General features: G+C 70.3%; 3 protein-coding genes across 7 annotated transcripts; 1 reads left to right on the top strand and 2 right to left on the bottom strand.

Annotated features, from left to right (window-relative positions):
• Positions 1–488: 488 nt before the first annotated feature.
• On the bottom strand, positions 489–4,216 carry RFNG (RFNG O-fucosylpeptide 3-beta-N-acetylglucosaminyltransferase). The gene is made up of 8 exons (XM_047756629.1): positions 3,886–4,216; positions 3,304–3,352; positions 2,681–2,783; positions 2,429–2,582; positions 2,089–2,177; positions 1,837–2,002; positions 1,361–1,446; positions 489–1,287 (listed from the first exon to the last, which is right to left on the bottom strand). The coding sequence occupies exons 1-8, from the start codon at positions 4,171–4,173 to the stop codon at positions 1,206–1,208; spliced, it is 1,017 nt and encodes a 338-aa protein (XP_047612585.1). The 5' UTR covers positions 4,174–4,216; the 3' UTR covers positions 489–1,205.
• Positions 2,880–10,319, top strand: GPS1 (G protein pathway suppressor 1). 5 transcript variants are annotated; one of them, XM_047756627.1, is made up of 14 exons: positions 2,880–3,033; positions 5,224–5,316; positions 5,848–6,029; positions 6,373–6,537; positions 7,416–7,551; positions 7,653–7,730; positions 7,891–7,951; positions 8,575–8,660; positions 8,827–8,921; positions 9,035–9,140; positions 9,217–9,297; positions 9,464–9,601; positions 9,669–9,803; positions 9,895–10,319. In XM_047756627.1, exons 2-14 carry the CDS (start codon positions 5,239–5,241, stop codon positions 9,967–9,969), a joined length of 1,416 nt encoding a protein of 471 aa, XP_047612583.1. In that variant the 5' UTR covers positions 2,880–3,033; positions 5,224–5,238; the 3' UTR covers positions 9,970–10,319. The 5 variants fall into 5 exon arrangements, with proteins under 5 accessions (XP_047612583.1, XP_047612582.1, XP_047612581.1 ...); XM_047756626.1 differs by lacking the exon at positions 2,880–3,033 and adding an exon at positions 4,253–4,344 and having other exon boundaries at positions 7,894–7,951; XM_047756625.1 differs by lacking the exon at positions 2,880–3,033 and adding an exon at positions 4,253–4,344.
• Positions 10,320–10,386: 67 nt separating this feature from the next.
• DUS1L (dihydrouridine synthase 1 like) lies at positions 10,387–16,157 on the bottom strand. Its single transcript, XM_047756628.1, has 14 exons — positions 16,033–16,157; positions 14,961–15,207; positions 14,479–14,587; positions 14,024–14,074; positions 13,622–13,734; positions 13,122–13,204; positions 12,900–13,003; positions 12,514–12,658; positions 12,264–12,360; positions 12,096–12,184; positions 11,502–11,644; positions 11,179–11,216; positions 10,938–11,013; positions 10,387–10,840 (listed from the first exon to the last, which is right to left on the bottom strand). The coding sequence occupies exons 2-14, from the start codon at positions 15,195–15,197 to the stop codon at positions 10,698–10,700; spliced, it is 1,428 nt and encodes a 475-aa protein (XP_047612584.1). The 5' UTR covers positions 15,198–15,207; positions 16,033–16,157; the 3' UTR covers positions 10,387–10,697.
• Between the last annotated feature and the right edge of the window lie 824 nt (positions 16,158–16,981).

Here is a 16,981-nt window from a genome sequence, read left to right as displayed (position 1 = left end):
GGGGTCTGGGAAGCGCAGCTCGGGTCTAGGCCTCGGGGGCTACACATCCACGTCCGGGCACGTGAGGGGAGGTGACTGCTGAGCAGGGACAGTTCCTGGTGACCCGCCATGAGCCCCTCTCCCGGGAACCTCAGCCTGAGCAGCAACCTGTGCTGACTTCAACCCGCTTCTTGGGTTTGCCGGCCTGGCCTGCATGCACGCGCGCGCACACACACACACGCCTGTGTGTGCGCAGCCACATGCCGCACACACAGGTGCGCACAATGTGCTAAAACAGCAAGCCTCACCCTGGGGCGGGCAGCACGCCCGGCGGGGAGCCGGGTCCACAGGCACTTGTGCTCACACCAAGGAGCCCAGTGGCCGCTTGAGACCCGCCGGCAGGGCCGGGAGCGCGGACGGGCCCGCTGGGGAGCCGGTCTCAGGGCAGAGCCTGGGTGGGGAGGACGGGGCTGCCAGGGGTGGCTGGTGGGCGAAGACAACGAGGAAGCTAGGGAGCGAGCGGGCCTTTATTCAGCGGCTGCGGGCACAGAGCGGGAGACCAGGAGGAGGTGCGGGCCCCTCGTCCCCCCCCCACCCCCGTCAAGGCCAGGGCGGGCGGGCGGGGCTGTCTCCCTGCAGCGGGAGCCCCAGACCCAAGGCTCCTTCTGTTTTGTGGACGTGGGGCCTGAGGCGGGAGGACGAGGACGGAGCGACGAGCCAGCGTGGATGACGGTGTCTTCGAAGCCCCTCCGCGAGGACGCCTCCGCCCGGGGCCCGCACGACGGCACCTCTGCATCGGGCTGGAGCCGGCCCGCCAGCGCCAAGCCTACGGTGGGAGGGTGGCTTCCGGGGGGCCCCGGAGGAGGCTCTGCAGACACCTCTGCACGGCGGCAGCACCTCAGGCGCCACTCGGGCCTGGAGGCCCCTTTCCTGCAGGTAAGGGGCGCAGGCCGCCGCCCTGGAAGCCCTTTCCGGTGAGAACTGGGGCTGGGCCCCCGGGCAGGAGCACAGCGCTGCGGTCCTCTCCGTAGCACCGGGTCTCCAGGGCCCGCCGGCCGGCCTGAGTATCCACAGGTGCCCCTAACCCGCCTGGGGGAGGCCGTGTCCACAGCCGCCTGGAGGAGCCAACCGAGCCCAGGAGGGGGCAGCCTGCTCCCGCGGAGGCCTCGCCCTGCGCCTGCACCGCGGGGCAGAGCCGGAACCGCCTCTGGGCCAGGGGCCGAGGGTCACCGCGGGGCGAGGTCGCTCTGCTTCTGCCCGGGACACCAGTCCGTGTCCGGATAGAGGAGGCAGTGGACGGACTGAAACCTGGGAGGGAGTGGGAGGTCAGGGCTGCGGGAAGGGCAGGCTGGCCCGGCACCCCTGCCCGCTGCCTGCTCACCGCGTGGGGTCCTGCTGCAGGCTGAAGCCCCCGGCCACGTTCACCACGTTGTGCGGGTTCTCAGGGCCCCCGTAGCTCAAAGTGACCTGGGAGAAGGGACGGCGTCACGCTCGGGGCCAGCATCTCCCACCGTGCCGTGTTCTCCACGGGAGAGGCCGCCTGGCCTTCCCAGCGTCCCCGGGGCCAGCTCAGGAACAGCATGGAAGGGCCGGAGGCGTGGCCAGCACAGGCGACACCCCAGGGAGGCGGCTGGCGCCCGTCCCCAACCCCCTGCGCGAAGCTGCTCCCCTCTCCAGGCCAGGTCTGTGACAGCTGGGGCCCCTGGGAAAGCCCAGTGGTTCCCTTTACAGAGGAGCCCCCATGTGAGCCCCGGGCCCCCCGCCCCCGGCTCTCTGGACCCCGAGTCCATGGCAGTTGTGCCTCGGTGCTGTGACCCGTCAGGGAGCCAGGTGGGGGCAGGGGCCCAGCAGGCCTACCTGCTGGAGCAGGGTGTCGGGCGGCAGCCTCGGGAGGTTCTCCAGGTGGGAGTGGAAGAGGGGGCTGCGCAGCAGGCGCGCGCCCAGCAGCCCCTCCACGATGTAGCCCACGGTGCAGTCGTCTGGCAGCCGCACCCGCTCAGCTGTGCTCATGAAGCTGCCCAGGCTGGGAGCCGAGGGGGTCCGGTCAGCGCCTGCCCAGCCCTGGGCACCCCCTCCCAGGCAGCCAGGCCCCAAGAGGTCCCCCCTCACCTGGCCCAGGGGCTCATCTTGAGGGCAAGGCCTCTGCTCAGGCAGAACCCGGCCCCCCCAGTAGCGAACCAGAACTTGACCGAGGTCACCTGGGGAGGAGGAGCCGCGATCAGAGCTCCTGGCCCTGCGCACCCCGAGGCCTGTTCTTCGGCCACCCATCAAGGGCTCCCCGGCCAGGTGGCCAAAGCTCCCTGGGCACAATGGGTGGGGGTGCCCACGATCACCTGTGCCTTCGGCCCCTCCCACGGCTCCCCCTCACTGGCCTCAGCTCTGGACACGTGGGTGGGACACCTGCTGGGACACCTCCTCTCTGCTTTGCCTCCCCGGCCCCGGCACTCACGGTTCCACCTCCCTGGACCCTCTCGGTAGCCTCAATGGGGTGGTCCAGGCTGGGCCGCCCCAGGTAGACGTCTTGGCTGGGCGAGAAGCTGGACAGCAGGTGCAGCAGGCCGTCGGGGTTCACGTAGTTGTCGTCATCCACGTGGCAGAACCACCTGGAGGGGTGTGCAGAAACCTGCAGTGAGCCCGGACCAGGGGGCGCGCCCGGCATTGGCCCTGGGCTTGCAGGAGACAGGGCGCGGCCACCACGTACTTGCGTCCAGACTCGATGAACTTGTCATATTCCACTGCCATCTTGCAGCACAGAGCCTGGCGGGTGTGCACGGCTGAGCAGTTGGTGTTGACAACGTGGCTGCCTGCGGTGGGAGGAGGAGAAGAGTGAGTGCCAGGGAAGCCTGTGGCCAGTGTACCCACCCCGCTGAAGTCAGGCAAGATGTGGCTAGCTGGCGACGTAAGGTCTGTCCTGCTCGAGGCCCTGACGTCGGAGCCGATCACAGCCCTGTCCCGGCCTCGCTCGGCTGACTCTGTTGCTGCTGTCGGAGGTCCAGACAGATAACCTCCTCCTGGAATCTCACGAGAGAAAACCTGCCAGGGAGCAGGACTGAGGTGGGCAGGCCCGGAAGGGAGGGCTCCCTGCTGGCCCTCCTGTAGGGGGCGTGGCTGAGGGAGGCAGAGCAGGGCTGGGGCCTGGGGCCCTGGATGCGGGGCCAGCGGTGGGTGGGCATCGGGGCTCTGTCCTCCACCAGCTGTGTGGCCCTGAGCAGGTGCCTTTCCCCGCCCTCCCCCGCCTTATACACAGCAGAGGGCCGGGTGGCCCTGGACCGAGGGACAGCTGAGGAGGCAGCTAGCAGGGTGGGGCGGGACGGGGGCACTCACCACCCTGGAGCTGCAACTCGGGGTCGTCCCCATCAGTAAAGATGAATGTCTGGAAAGAGAGAGTTGTGAGGAGTCAAGGGGCACCCCCTGGGGACCCCAAGGTCTGGCAGGGCCTTGGCTTGAAGCTGCAGGAGCACAAGTGGCTGGGCCTGGGCTTGGGCAGATCAGAGAGGAGAGCAGAGCAGCCTGCCGGTACCCTCAGCGTCCCCAGCAATGTTGGGGTGGCCCTGCTCTTGCCAGGCATGTTTCAGGGGTCTCAGCCCAGGGTCAGCTGGGAGAACTCATGCGAGCCTGGAGCCTGGGAGGGTGGGTGCTGGGGGTGCCCGTCCATTCCCCACGTACTCGGGGCTTGGGGCCTGACGGCCACGCTGGGGACACAGCGGTGGGGAAGGGATCCGGGGTGGGGTTCAGGGAGGGATGCCAGTTTAGAGATGAGGGAGCGGAGTCCAAAGGCGGTGGAGGTCCTGGGAAGCCAGCGGTGCGGGATCCCAAAGGCAGGCATCTGGGGAGCGGGGATCTCGGGGCGTGGGAGGGTGCGGGGCGGGAATCCCGAAGTCTGCGGGGCCCCGGAGCGGGACCCACCTGCTGTCGGGCCCGGGAGATCCAGGTGCGCAGCAGCAGCCCCAGGCGCGGCCCGTGGTTCTTTCGGGTGGTCTTGACCGCGATGAAGATGTCGTCGGGCCGCAGTCGGGGGGCCGCGGCGGGCCGGGCAGGGGGCGCGCGCGAGTCAGGGCCCGGGGCCCGGGCCCGTGTCGGGGCCGCCGCGGGCGCGGACGCGCGGGGGAGCGGCAGCGGCAGCAGCAGCAGCGCGGCCAGGGCCGCGGCCAGCGCGAGGCAGGCCCGGCAGAGCGCCCCCCGCGCGCGGCTCATACGACCGCGGGACCCGCGGGCACCGCCCGGCCAGCGCGGCGCGGCCCCTTTAAGAGCCGCCCCGCCCGCGCCGCGACCCGGAAGCGGCTGCCGCGCTGCCCCGGAAGTGGACGTCGCGCCGCGGCGGGGTTGGCGAAGATGCCGCTGCCGGTTCAGGTGTTTAACTTGCAGGTAACGAGCCGCGGCCGGCGGCCCCTCCGCGCCCCCGCCGCCGGGCCGGAGGGGGGCCGGCCGTGCGCGCCCCCCGCGCGGCGTTCTCCCCGCGCCCGGACCCCGGCCGCAGCGTCCCGGCCGTCGGCCCCGGCAGCCCGGCAGGCCCGGCAGGCCCGGCGCGCTAACGCTCTTTCTCCTTCAGCAGCCAGCCAGCTCTGTGTCAGGGTCGGGGGGTGCAGACAGTCAGGACAGAATGCGGGGTGGCCCGGCCCCCCGTGCGGCCGCGTCGTCAGTGGCAGATGTGCACTGCGCCCCTCCCAGCGGTAGGTCAGAGCTCTTCCTGCCGGGCACGGCCGGGGACTTCAGCCTGAGCGCCAGCCTGTCGGCCTGTACGCTGCTTTATGAGGTACCTTCCAGGACCGGGGCCGGGACCAGCCCGCCCGCCCGCCCACTGAGCGCGGGCCGCGCAGGGCGCCCGGGCGCCCTCCTCCCGCCTCCGGCCGCGGCCGGCCCCCGGCGGGCGTCGCCGGGTGCCGCTGCTCCCGCTGCTCGGATGCGCCCGGTCGAGGCCGCCCAGGGTCCTCCCCGTGGCTCGGAGGAGGCTGCGTCAGGACGGTGGCCGGGAGCGCGTAGGGACCCTCGGGGGTCCCTGGGAAGCGGTCCTCCGGCGTCCGGTTCCCGCCCCGGAGATAGGCTGTCACAGTCGGGCGGGGGTTCTGCTCCTGAGCGCCAGTCTCGCCGGGAGCCCCCTCCCCGATGTGGCGGCGCTGGACGTGGCGGGCAGTGGGGAGGGGCCTGTCTGGAGCCGGGTTAGAGCTGAGCTGGGGCACAGTGAGGGTCTCTCGCTCTCCCTGGGCATCCCCCACTAGAGGTGTCAAGGTGCCGCCCGTGTTGCAGGGGGCGGTGGAGCCCATGCAGATTGACGTGGACCCCCAGGAGGACCCGCAGAACGCACCCGATGTCAACTATGTCGTGGAGAACCCCACCCTGGTAGGGAGCCTTGCAGCCGCTCCTAGGGGGTCAGTGGGTTTGTTGGGGTGTCAGTCTTGCTGTGAGGTCTGGGCTGGGCTCCCCACGCCGACCACGTCTTTTTCTGACCTGGAAACCTCTCGGGTTTCAGTTGCTCATTTCTGATGGGTTGCTAGTCCGCTCCAGACCCTTCACCTGCTTCCCCCCCCCCCCCGCCCCCACGGAGGAGCCCTGGGTGCCAGGCTGCGCTTTGGTCATCTCACTGCAAGGACACGTCTTCTTTGGGGCCCAGCCTGTGAAGCACCGTCTCCTCATTGCTCAGCCTGGTGACTGGCGGTCTGGGCGGGTGCCCACGTGCCTCCGGCTGTTCACCCCGGGCCAGAGCTTTACCCCGGAGGCCCCTTCACCGGCCCGTTTCCAGCGGCCTCTCCTCAGCCCGTGGGCGGTCGGCGATTTGTTTGGTGCCCCCACGCCACTGCTCCCCACCACTGGCTGGGGCTTGGGGTCTGGGGTCCCAGCCTGGGGGACGAGCACTCTGCCCCCTGCCCCCAGGATCTGGAGCAGTATGCGGCCAGCTACAGCGGCCTGATGCGCATCGAGCGGCTGCAGTTCATCGCCGACCACTGCCCCCCGCTGCGGGCGGAGGCCCTGAAGATGGCCCTCTCCTTCGTGCAGCGGACCTTCAACGTGGACATGTACGAGGAGATCCACCGCAAGCTCTCGGAGGCCACCAGGTGAGGCCCCAGGACCCGGCGACCTCGTTTTCTCGTGGAAGAGCCGGGAGGCGCAGCCGACGCGGGAGGCGCTCGCGCTGCGGCGCGTCGGCCCCGCCCCGCGTCTGCGGCGGCGTCTCGCGTGTGCGCACGCGCGGTTCTGGGCCGCGCGGAGCCTGCGGAGACCGCAGCGGGTTCTCCTCGCTCCTCGGAGCGTCGCCGAGACTTGTTCCCCCCTGGGCCGTCCCACCAGGCGGCGGGCCTCTGTGGTCAGAGCTGTGCCCCTGTCAACGGGGCGCTCTCCCCGTGGGGCGAGGGCCGCTGGCAGCATCCCAGCCCCCCCTGACGGCCGGGTCCTCCCCAGGGAGCTGCAGAACACGCCCGACGCCATCCCCGAGAGTGGGGTGGAGCCCCCGCCCTTGGACACGGCCTGGGTGGAGGCCACTCGGAAGAAGGCCCTGCTGAAGCTGGAGAAGCTGGACACGGATCTGAAGAATTACAAGGGCAATTCTATCAAGGAGAGCATCAGGTGTGCCCGGGGCCGGGGGCGGGCTCCATCCCAGGCTGGCAGCATCAGGTGTGCCCGGGGCCCGGGGGCGGGCTCCATCCCGGGAGGCAGCATCAGGTGTGCCCGGGGCCCGGGGGCGGGCTCCATCCCGGGAGGCAGCATCAGGTGTGCCCGGGGCCCGGGGGCGGGCTCCATCCCAGGCTGGCAGCATCAGGTGTGCCCGGGGCCCGGGGGCGGGCTCCATCCCAGGCTGGCAGCATCAGGTGTGCCCGGGGCCGGGGGCGGGCTCCATCCCAGGCTGGCAGCATCAGGTGTGCCCGGGGCCGGGGGCGGGCTCCATCCCAGGCTGGCAGCATCAGGTGTGCCCGGGGCCCGGGGGCGGGCTCCATCCCGGGAGGCAGCATCAGGTGTGCCCGGGGGCGGGCTCCATCCCAGGCTGGCAGCATCAGGTGTGCCCGGGGCCCGGGGGCGGGCTCCATCCCGGGAGGCAGCATCAGGTGTGCCCGGGGCCCGGGGGCGGGCTCCATCCCAGGCTGGCAGCATCAGGTGTGCCCGGGGCCCGGGGGCGGGCTCCATCCCAGGCTGGCAGCATCAGGTGGGGCCGGGGGCGGGCTCCATCCCAGGCTGGCAGCATCAGGTGTGCCCGGGGCCCGGGGGCGGGCTCCATCCCAGGCTGGCAGCATCAGGTGTGCCCGGGGCCCGGGGGCGGGCTCCATCCCAGGCTGGCAGCATCAGGTGTGCCCGGGGCCGGGGGCGGGCTCCATCCCAGGCTGGCAGCATCAGGTGTGCCCGGGGCTGGGGGTGGGCTCCATGGGGGCAGCCTTAGCTGTGCTCAGGGCTGGGGGGCGGCTAACCAGGCTCATGGCTTGACCCATGTCCACTCGTGGCTGGGCCCACAGGCGGGGCCATGACGATCTGGGGGACCACTATCTGGACTGTGGGGACCTCAGCAACGCCCTCAAGTGTTACTCCCGGGCCCGTGACTACTGCACCAGCGCCAAGCACGTTATTAACATGTGTCTGAACGTCATCAAGGTGGGGCCTGGTGTGGGGGGCGTGGGAGGGGCTGCCGGGCAGCTGTGCTGGTGGGCCAGGAGGGGGTGCCCCAGGCTGAGCCCGTACCCCCTGCCTGGCAGGTCAGTGTGTACTTGCAGAATTGGTCTCACGTCTTGAGCTACGTCAGCAAGGCCGAGTCCACCCCAGAAATTGCTGAGGTAACGCCAGCCCTGGGCCCCGGCCCCAGGAGCCCTGACCGCTGCCGGCTCCCGCGGGCCTGGTCCTTCTGGCCTCTGCTCTTCCTCGGCGGGGCCGGGCCTGCGGTGGGGAAGCATCTGGGGGCTACGCGCTGCTCACGTGCACACCCTTCTCCTGCAGCAGCGTGGGGAGCGAGACACCCAGACTCAGGCCATCCTCACCAAGCTCAAGTGTGCCGCAGGTGAGGGCCCGGGGGCACTGGGGCAGGCAGGCACCACAGCTGACCCTGTCCCAGCCAGTGAAACCCATGTGCCCCGCACCTGGCACCTGCCGGGCTCAGGTTCCCCTCGGGGAGGCCTTGTTTTCTTTTTTTTTTTTTTTTTTTTTGCCTTATCTAGGGCCGCTCCTGCGGCATATGGAGGTTCCCAGGCTAGGGGTCAAATCAGAGCTACAGCCACAGGCCTATGCCAGAGCCACAGCAACTCTGGATCCTTAACCCACTGAGCAAGGCCAGGGATTGAACCTGCAACCTCATGGTTCCTAGTCAGATTCATTAACCACTGCGGCACGATGGGGGAACTCCGGCCTTGTTTTCTGACAGCTGCTGCCGGGGCTGGTCACTCCCCTCCCTGACCCCCGGCTGGTGCCTGATGCCGAACAAGGGGCATCAGCTAGAAGCCCCTTTGCAGTAGCAACAGCAGCCGCACGGCCTCCCTGGGCGCCTGGCCCAGGGGACTGCCTTTGGTGCCTGCCAGCGTTTCTGTCCCTGACGCTGAGGAGGGCCCGTCTGGGTGCGTCTGTTGGCGGCCCTGCGCGGCCCTGGCAGCTTCCTCCTGCCTCACCCCGCCTCCCCCTCGCCCCCAGGCCTGGCCGAGCTGGCGGCACGCAAGTACAAGCAGGCTGCCAAGTGCTTCCTCCTGGCCGCCTTCGATCACTGCGACTTCCCCGAGGTGAGGGCGAAGCAGCGTCTGGCTCTGCGGGGGCGGAGGGGGTCTCTCCCGTGGCACCCTGGGTGGGCTTCTCCCAGTGGGTGGTGGGTGGTGGGCGGGCCTAGGCCGGACTTGTGTCCTGACGGCTGGGGACCCGGGTCTCCGCTCCCCGCTTCTTGCTGCCTAGCTGCTCTCCCCCAGCAACGTGGCCGTCTACGGCGGCCTGTGCGCCTTGGCCACCTTTGACCGGCAGGAGCTGCAGCGCAACGTCATCTCCAGCAGGTGAGGGAGGGCGGCTGTGGGGCTCCAGCGCCCGGCTCTGCCCCGCGTGCCCGGCCCCTCCCGGGCGGGCGGGCGGGCCGGCGGGCGGGCTCTGAGGAGTCCGGCGTCTGCAGCTCCTTCAAGCTGTTCCTGGAGCTGGAGCCGCAGGTTCGGGATATCATCTTTAAATTCTACGAGTCCAAGTACGCCTCGTGCCTCAAGATGCTGGACGAGATGAAGGTGAGAGGCCGGGCCGGGGGCGGCGGGTTCAGCCGTTCGGGGCGGGGACAGCCGTCCTCACCGGCTCTGCCCCCAGGACAACCTGCTCCTGGACATGTACCTGGCTCCGCACGTCAGGACGCTGTACACGCAGATCCGCAACCGGGCCCTCATCCAGGTACACCTGGGCCGGGGGCGGGGCCGGGGGCGGGGCCAGGGGGGCCGGCCGGGGGGCCGCGCTCTGCTCACGGCCCCCCCCCTCATCCAGGTACACCCGGGCCGGGGGCGGGGCCGGGGGCGGGGGGGGCCGCGCTCTGCTCACAGCCCCCCCCCCCACACTGCAGTACTTCAGCCCCTACGTGTCGGCCGACATGCGCAAGATGGCCACGGCCTTCAACACCACGGTGGCGGCGCTGGAGGACGAGCTGACGCAGCTCATCCTGGAAGGGCTCATCAACGCCCGCATCGACTCCCACAGCAAGGTGTCCGGGCTCAGGCCGGGGTGCGGGGCGGGCGGCCCGGGCCCCGCTGACCCCTGCGCCCCCGCAGATCCTGTACGCCCGGGACGTGGACCAGCGCAGCACCACCTTCGAGAAGTCCCTGCTGATGGGCAAGGAGTTCCAGCGCCGCGTCAAAGCCATGATCCTGCGGGCGGCCGTGCTGCGCAACCAGATCCATGTCAAGGTGGGGCGGGGGCCGCCCTGGGCTGGGATGTGGGGGGGGGGGGACGGGCACGCACGCCCCTCCCCGGGCTGAGCAGCCGTCTCCACCACAGTCCCCTCCCCGAGAAGGGAGCCAGGGGGAGCTGACGCCGGCCAACAGCCAGTCCCGGATGAGCACCAACATGTGAGGGCTCCCTTCGGCCTCCGGGACGGTCTGCGCCCTCCCTCCACCCCCGCCTCCCCCGGACGCCTGGGCCTCCCTCCTGCTGCTGCAGTGCCTGTGGAGGTGGTGCCTGGAGCCCACGTGCCGGGTGATGCCAGCCCTCGGCCCCCACCCCTCTCCCACGGCCCTGTTCACCCTGTGCTGGGGGCCGCAGGGAGGAGGTGGGCTTAACGGGAGGGCTGGGCCTGCAGGGGGCGCCCCGTGGCGCCCAGGCCCCCACCCGGCAGCCCCACCTCCCAGCCTCCATGGGGTCTTGTGTCGTCTGGGGTCGCAGCCTCGTTGAATCTGAGTTCATTAAAGGGCAGCCTGAGAACAGCCCCTGGCGCCGCTCCTTCCTCCCCCCACCCGGGGACAGGGTGGCCGCAATGGAGGAGACTGAGGCTCTATTTGGCAGGAGGTGCCTTGGGCCCTAGCGGCCCTGCCAACACCCAGGTCTCAGGCCCGGGAATGGGGCGGCTTTGAAGTGATTTATTGTTCACTGGGGACACAGGCGGGCTGGAGCCCAGGACAGGTCCGGCCGGGGAGCCCGCTCCCCGGTGTGGCCTCTCCGGGCCCCCGGCCTGGGCCGAGGGGAAGAGCGGCTTGTCCTTCCGCGTGAAGGAGCAGGAGGTTCCCTGAGAAAAGGCGTTTCCTTAACGGGCACGAGTCCAGGCGTCGGCGGGCAGGCCTGGAGCCTGGGGCTGCAGGTGCCCCTCAGGTCAGGGCGCTGCCCACGGCCTCGGGGAGGCCACCCAGCGGCCCCGGCCCCGCCTGCGGAGGAGGTTCCTGTGGCCGCAGCTGGGCCCCCTTCCAGGCCAGAGACTTCTCCAGTTTGGTTTTAAAAAGTAGCCCGTGACCTGGCGGAGAAGCGAGATGAAGGAAACGTGGGTCCAAGGCGGCCGAGGGTCCCTCGACTCTGGGCGGGGGGGGGCGGCGGCGGCGGGCGCCCCTCACCTGGGCAGTCGGCAGTCTCCCTGAAAGCGCGCTTCTTGCAGCAGCCCCGGCACAGGTTAAACACACACCGGTTGCCCTGGGCACGGGGAAGCCCGTGAGCCTGGGCAGAGCCAGCCTGACGGGGAGAAGCCACCCACCCTGGGCCGTGGCCAGGCCGCCCCCGCGGCTGAGGACGAGGACAGCTCGTGCGGGGCCCTTCCTGGGACTGGGGCTGGTGGTGGGGCCCCGAGGACGCCCTCACCTTTGGGTTCCCGCATTGATCACACTTCGCGTATTTTGCTGGGAAGAGAGCAGAGGCGTCAGCTGACCTAGGTGACCTTACCCGCCGCCGCCGCCCGCCCCCGGGGCTCCCGTCGGGTGTCCACCTGGGCAGGCGGCTGGGGGGGCGGAGGGCGCTGGGCGGGATCTGCCGGGAAACCTCACCCCACCCACTGGGGGGCCCATCAGCCTCCTTGGGGACACGTGGAAGGGTCACGGGCCCTTCTTGCTGGACTCCCCACGACTTAGGAGGCATCTATCTGAACCACCTGAACCTGGGGACCCGTGGGGGGTGCCGCGGCTTACGTTTCAGCGAGGGGTCAAAGGTCTTGTGTGGGTTCCTCAGCTGCTTCTTCTGCTTGTTCTTGGACAGGGCCTCTGCGCTGCCCTCCTCCTCCAGGGCCCGCTTGCTGCGGGCACCCCCGTTCTCCTTGCTCCCCTCCTGGGGCCTGAGAGGGAGGGGCAGTGGGCAGAGCCAGGGGACGCCCGTGAGAGGCAGCCCAGCAGCCACAGCCTGGGGTGAGGACGTGCGTGCAGCTCTCCCGAGGCCCTGGCGGCTCGGCTCAGGCTGCCTGGGCCAGGGCTGGCCCGAGTGGCTGGCGTGGAGGCTGGGACACCAGGGGACAGCAGTCTGAGCCACTGGCCCCTGGGTAGGGCTGCAGCTTCAGATGAGTCTGTCCCCTCCTCAGAAAACCCAGAGAAAGCTCAGGGGGTCAGCCTCGGGACCACAGGGCAGAGCTGCTCAGGGAAGCGTCTCATAGAAACCTAAGCCGTCTGACAAAGGCGCGAGCCTGCCCCCTGCCACCGCCCGAGAGACACAGCTGAGCCACCTGCACCTTGGCCAAGGCCAGGCAGGTGTGTCCCCCACCCCGCAGCCCACCTACACACAGGGAGGCTCACCCTGGCCGGAAGTAAGGCTGGCAGATCCAGTGGAAGAAAGGCAGGCCGCCCGAGGGTTTCTCTCCCTCCTTCTGCCTGGATATGTCCTCCTGCAAGAGCCCAGGGGGCCCTTGGTCAGGGGCCTGAAGCCCAAGCGCCCCTCCCACTGCCTGGCGCCCTGGCACCTGCCTGGCACCGCAGCTTCAGCTCCTGGCTCACGGCAGCAATGCCCTCCAAGGTCTTGACTTTGGCGAGCTCCTCTCGAAGCTGCTGATGCACCTGCAGCCTGAGACGGCCGCCCCGTCAGAGCCGGTCCAGCACCCAGCTCGGCGACCACTGGCCCTGGGCCCTGGCGCAGAGGGGCACTCTCTCCTCCAGCCTGGCCGTTGCACCCGCCCTCGCCATGTCACCAGACTGCGTCCCCCGGGGGGCAACTCACGTGTGGTGCCATAGCTTGAAGAGGTGGGCCCGGACGTAGGACAGGGGGCAGGGGTGCTGCCGCACGAGGTCCAGGTACTCCTCGGCCAGCTCCCACACGGCAGGGCTGCGGCCCTCGAACAGAGCGGGGTTGTGCAGGTGTCCCTCTGCGGGGCGGGGCGGGGGCGCGGGTCAGGGGCGCACGTCCTCCCCAGGCGGCGCCATCCCGAGGGCAAGGCTGGCCACGGGCCCCAGGGCTCTGCCCCGCAGGGCAGACGGGGCTCTGGGCGAGGACCGTGCGGCCTGAGGGCGATTCATCTGGGCCTGTGGAGGCGCGATGCAGGCGGGCAGACGGCCCCTCTAGCGGCTGCCAGGGGTGGCCCAACGGCAGGCAGGGCCCAGCCTCACCTGCACTCATGACCCCCTGCACCCCTGTGTCCTGGAGGCAGCGCTCCACGTCCCGCAGGCACTGGATGTTGCCGTTGGCGAACACGGGAATGGCCACCGCCTTCCTGTCGGCAAGCGGGGCGGCAGCGGCTCAGAAAAGAGGGCGCTGGCCCCTCACCCCGCGGCAGGGCCAGCCCCCCCCCCTCCCCCGTCTGCCCACCCTGGGCCCCCAGGTCCGCTCACCGCACCGCCTTGATGTGCTCCCAGGACGCCGCGCCCGACAGGGGCCCCTTCTGCTCCTTGGTGCGCCCGTGCACGGTCAGCAGCTGGAACACAGCCCGCCCTCAACTGCACCCGACCACTCCGGGGAGGCCGCCCCGTGCCTGGCTCTCGGTCCCGAGCCCAGTCCTCTGGGCTGGCTGCACCGGGGCCGGGTGACATGGCAGAGCCATCCCGTGTGCCCCCAGGGTGAGGGGGCGGGGAGGCCCAGACCCTTCCCAGGGCCAGTCCTCCCAGAAGTGGCAGCACCGTCACTGCCCGAGGCAGGGATGCGTGCCAGCCTGACCCAGGCGGGGCAGGGCTGGGCTGGGCTGGGCTGGGCTGGGCTGGGCTGGGGAGGAGGTGGCCGAGGCCCAGCAGCCGGTCTGCCCAGTACTGCCCCCACCCCGGCACGAGCGTGGGGCTCCTCCATGCGTCTCAGGGACTCCCGCCCCCACCCCCCACCCAGGGCCCCCGGCCCTCACCTGGCAGCCAGCCTTCTCCAGCATCTGGGCGTATCTCACCGTCTTGTCGATCTCGGGGAAGACACGGATCTTGCACGTGACAGGGACAGAGAGTTTCTCGTGGGCCAGCAGAACTGGGGAAAGGCAGAGTGGGCTTCCGGGCGCCGTGGCGGCCACCTCCGGGCAGGCCTCCAGGGGACCGTGTGCGGGCTGCCGCTTGGGGCAGCGGAGAGCGCCGCCTCTGACCGGCACCCGCGCTCTGATTCTAAGGGGGCAGCTGCGGCGGGACAGGCCACTCCCCGCAGCCACCTCCCAGAGCAGGGACAGCACCAGGGCCAGGAGGCCTCTGCCGGCCCCCGTCCTCTCCGGAGCCCGCCCCCAAAGCGGCCCCAAGTCCCCGCCGGCAGCACGCGGCCGACTCACTCATTCTCCGCAGCAGGTCCCACTCCTCCTGCAGGAAGGCGCCGTAGTGGCCTGCGAAGGACAGGCACGCCCTCTGCGCCTGCTCCCGGGCCCACACAGGCCTCCGGCTGCCCGGCCCGCGCAGAGCACCCTCCCGACAGGCGCTCGGAGCGGCCAGCACCTAACTCCTCCAGCCAGTGGGGGAGAGGAGCTGAGGCGCCAGGAGAGCGGCTCCACGGCGGTGCGGGGAGACCTCGGTTCAGCAGGACACACTTGTCCCGAGGGAGCCCGACAACTACCGAGGGAAATGACGGCCTCTGACGGCCAGCTGAGCCCCGTCCCCACCCTCCAGAGAAAGGAGCCCAGGGAGGGCCAGCTGCCCCTGAGCTGCCCCTGGCGTCAGCCACACCCTGGGCTCAGAGCCTCGCCCCAGCCCGGGGCTGGCACTCAACGCAGAACCCCGGAACCCGAATCACCTCGCTTGGCGATCATCTGCGGGCAGCCCAGGTTCAGGTCGACGGCGTCGCAGTAATCCTGTGCCAGGAGAGCCGCCTGGACAAACACCTCTGGGTCGTTGGCGCAGAACTGGGGGAGACACGGAGGTCACAAGCGCCTGAGCCAGGCCCTGGTCCCACAAGGGGTTCAGAGCTGACAGGGGGTGTGGGGGTGAGCACGACGGCAGGGGGCGCCCCTTCCTGCATGTGTACAGCAGGGCTGCGCTAGGCGGCGCCCCCAGCGCCCAGCAGGCCCGTCACACTCTTGTCCTAACCATGCCTGTGCAGAGGGAACACGTGGCAGGGGTTGGGGGGCGTGTGCTGCAAATCTCTCAGAGCACCCAGCGCCGGCCACCAGAGGAAAGGGGACAACCCCGGGAGAAAGGGCAGCCCCTCTGCTCTGATCTCGGGAAGCTGCCTGCCCGCCGCCGCCGCCGCCAGCACTCTGGGGCCGGGCCACCCACCTGCACGATGAGGGGCCGGTCCTCGGGGCACGCTTCACAGTACAGGTTCTCTTTGCGGTAGTTGGCATCTCGGACGAAGACCTGGGCGTGCAGCATGGGTGTGTAGCACAGCTGGGCGCCGTGCCGGCGGCTCAGCAACCTCCAGGCCAGCTCGCTCTGGTCCACCATGGGGGCCACCACGTGGCGGGCCCCCCCCAGGGTGCGGCTCCAGAACTCGAAGCCCTGCAGCTTTGGCATCGTCTCCACACTGAGGGGTACAACCAGGGGCTCAGAGGCCGGCAGGGCGCAGGGCAGGAGCGACCTCTCCCCAAGCCACTCCGGTGCTGCCTCTCGGTCACAAACGGGGACCCGAAGGGTGACGCTGGTGCAGACCAGGAGCAGAAGGAAACCCCAGTGCCGGGGGAGACCTTAGGCAGGTCGCTCAACCTCTCTGAGCCTGAACCCCTCACTTCTTAACGGGATGAAGGTGTGTGTCCGGCAGAACGGGTGTGAAGAGGAAATTCAACGTAAGGGCCTTGTCCGGGCCGGCCCGCCGCAGAGCAGCTCCCACCGAGGCAGGACCCCCCTGTGTGACACTGTTGGAGGCCACCAGGGGGCCCAGGCGGCCACCTGGCCACTCTGTAGCTCCTCTGGCGGTCCGGGGGTCGGCCCCCTATGACAGTGTACTGAGGGCATTTCCCTCCAGGGGTCCTTACGCAGCCTGGCCAGGCTTGCCGGGTCCCTAAGGAGCCTGCTTAAATCCCTGAAGGATTGAACAGGCAGCCGCCCGGCCCTGATTAATCACAACAGGAAACACCGGCGGCGCCGACGAGCAGGGAGGGAGGCGCCTTCTGCTCACCTGGCGGACCTGGGTAGGGGCTGATTAAGCGGGGTCATCGGCTTAGTGCCCAAGTTCCCAGCGGGGGTTTCATATTTTCGCGAAGTTGTGACGTTACATGTAAAAATCACCTCGGCCGCCCACGTCTTGCCCAGCGACCAGGGCACGACGCGTCCGGCGGCGCGCTCTCCGCCCCCACCCGAGGAAGGGCCCCGGGAGCCCGAGAAGCGCGGGTCGAGCCCGCACGGAGCCTACCTGGGCGGAGCCGGGCCACCCGGGCGCCCGGGCCGGGCTGCGGCTCCTCCCGACGCAGCTGGGCCTTCGGAGCCGGGGGTCCCGCGGGGTGCGGCTCCGGGCTCGCGCCGGGGCCACCGCCGGGCCGCCGCCGCCGCCGCCGCCGAGCGCAGGGCTCCGCGCCGGGGCCGCCGGAAGGTGTTCCGCCAGGGCGGTCCGGGCGGCCCGCGGTGCGGCGGGAAACGCGTCCCCGGGAAACCGCGCCGGGCTGCGCAGGGGCCGCCCCGCGGCGGAGGCGCGGCGCGCGCGCGGGGCCGGGGGCGGCAGGAGTCGCCCCTCGCTGGGCCGGGTGTCGCCTGGGCGCCCGAGCCGCCGGGCCCGCGCTCCGCCCGGCCGCGCAGAGGGGCCGGGACCGGGGTCCCGGCCTCTGGCGCGCGCGGAACCTCGTGAAAACGGCGAAGGAGCGAAGCCGCTGTGTTATTGCGGCAACGCCGGCGAGCTTCCCGGCCCGCGCGGCCCGACGGCGCCGCGCTCGGCCGCCCGGAACCACAGGTTCTCCGCTTTAGAGGCCAGGCGTTCCCGCGTCCCCTGCGCGGCCAACGGAGTCACAACCTGCTTGTTCCCCCCAAACCCGGCCTCTCTTTCCTACGGACGCCGTGGGGCCTTGGCCCTGCCGCCCTGCCGTCCTCCCCGCACCTCTCATCACAGAGGGACGCCTTCTGTCCCCGCCGCAGTGCACCCGCCTTTTGTCAGATTGGTGTGCAGGCCTCCCAAGCACCCTCCCAAAGGGAAGACAGAAAGGTTTCCCTCTGGCAGAGCCAAGTTTCATTTTATCATTTCATCCTTAAGTATTTCCACATGCCCCAAGGATAGGATTGTGAAAGAAGCAGAACCACTCTTTCGATAAGATTAAATTAAGAATTTCCCGGGAGTTCCCACCGGGGTTCGTCAGTAACGAACCCCACCAGTG

This window comes from Phacochoerus africanus, chromosome 14, assembly GCF_016906955.1.
Source record: "Phacochoerus africanus isolate WHEZ1 chromosome 14, ROS_Pafr_v1, whole genome shotgun sequence".
Taxonomy (NCBI): domain Eukaryota; kingdom Metazoa; phylum Chordata; class Mammalia; order Artiodactyla; family Suidae; genus Phacochoerus; species Phacochoerus africanus.
Note: the sequence above shows the minus strand (reverse complement) of the source record. Positions and strands in the feature narration are given on the sequence as shown.

Excerpts from the sequence above, each read along its gene's own strand:
- GPS1 (XM_047756622.1), top strand. The coding sequence starts at position 4,580 with ATGCGGGGTGGCCCGGCCCCCCGTGCGGCCGCGTCGTCAGTGGCAGAT. Across the intron at positions 8,922-9,034 it reads CGCAACGTCATCTCCAGCAG|CTCCTTCAAGCTGTTCCTGG; the intron begins GTGAGGGAGGGC and ends CGGCGTCTGCAG. Across the intron at positions 9,602-9,668 it reads GCATCGACTCCCACAGCAAG|ATCCTGTACGCCCGGGACGT; the intron begins GTGTCCGGGCTC and ends GCGCCCCCGCAG.
- DUS1L (XM_047756628.1), bottom strand. The coding sequence starts at position 15,197 with ATGCCAAAGCTGCAGGGCTTCGAGTTCTGGAGCCGCACCCTGGGGGGG. Across the intron at positions 13,205-13,621 it reads TGGAGAAGGCTGGCTGCCAG|CTGCTGACCGTGCACGGGCG; the intron begins GTGAGGGCCGGG and ends GCTGTGTTCCAG. Across the intron at positions 10,841-10,937 it reads GGAGACTGCCGACTGCCCAG|GTCACGGGCTACTTTTTAAA; the intron begins GTGAGGGGCGCC and ends CTTCTCCGCCAG.
- RFNG (XM_047756629.1), bottom strand. The coding sequence starts at position 4,173 with ATGAGCCGCGCGCGGGGGGCGCTCTGCCGGGCCTGCCTCGCGCTGGCC. Across the intron at positions 3,353-3,885 it reads TCTCCCGGGCCCGACAGCAG|ACATTCATCTTTACTGATGG; the intron begins GTGGGTCCCGCT and ends CTCTCTTTCCAG. Across the intron at positions 2,178-2,428 it reads GGGTCCAGGGAGGTGGAACC|GTGACCTCGGTCAAGTTCTG; the intron begins GTGAGTGCCGGG and ends CCTCCTCCCCAG.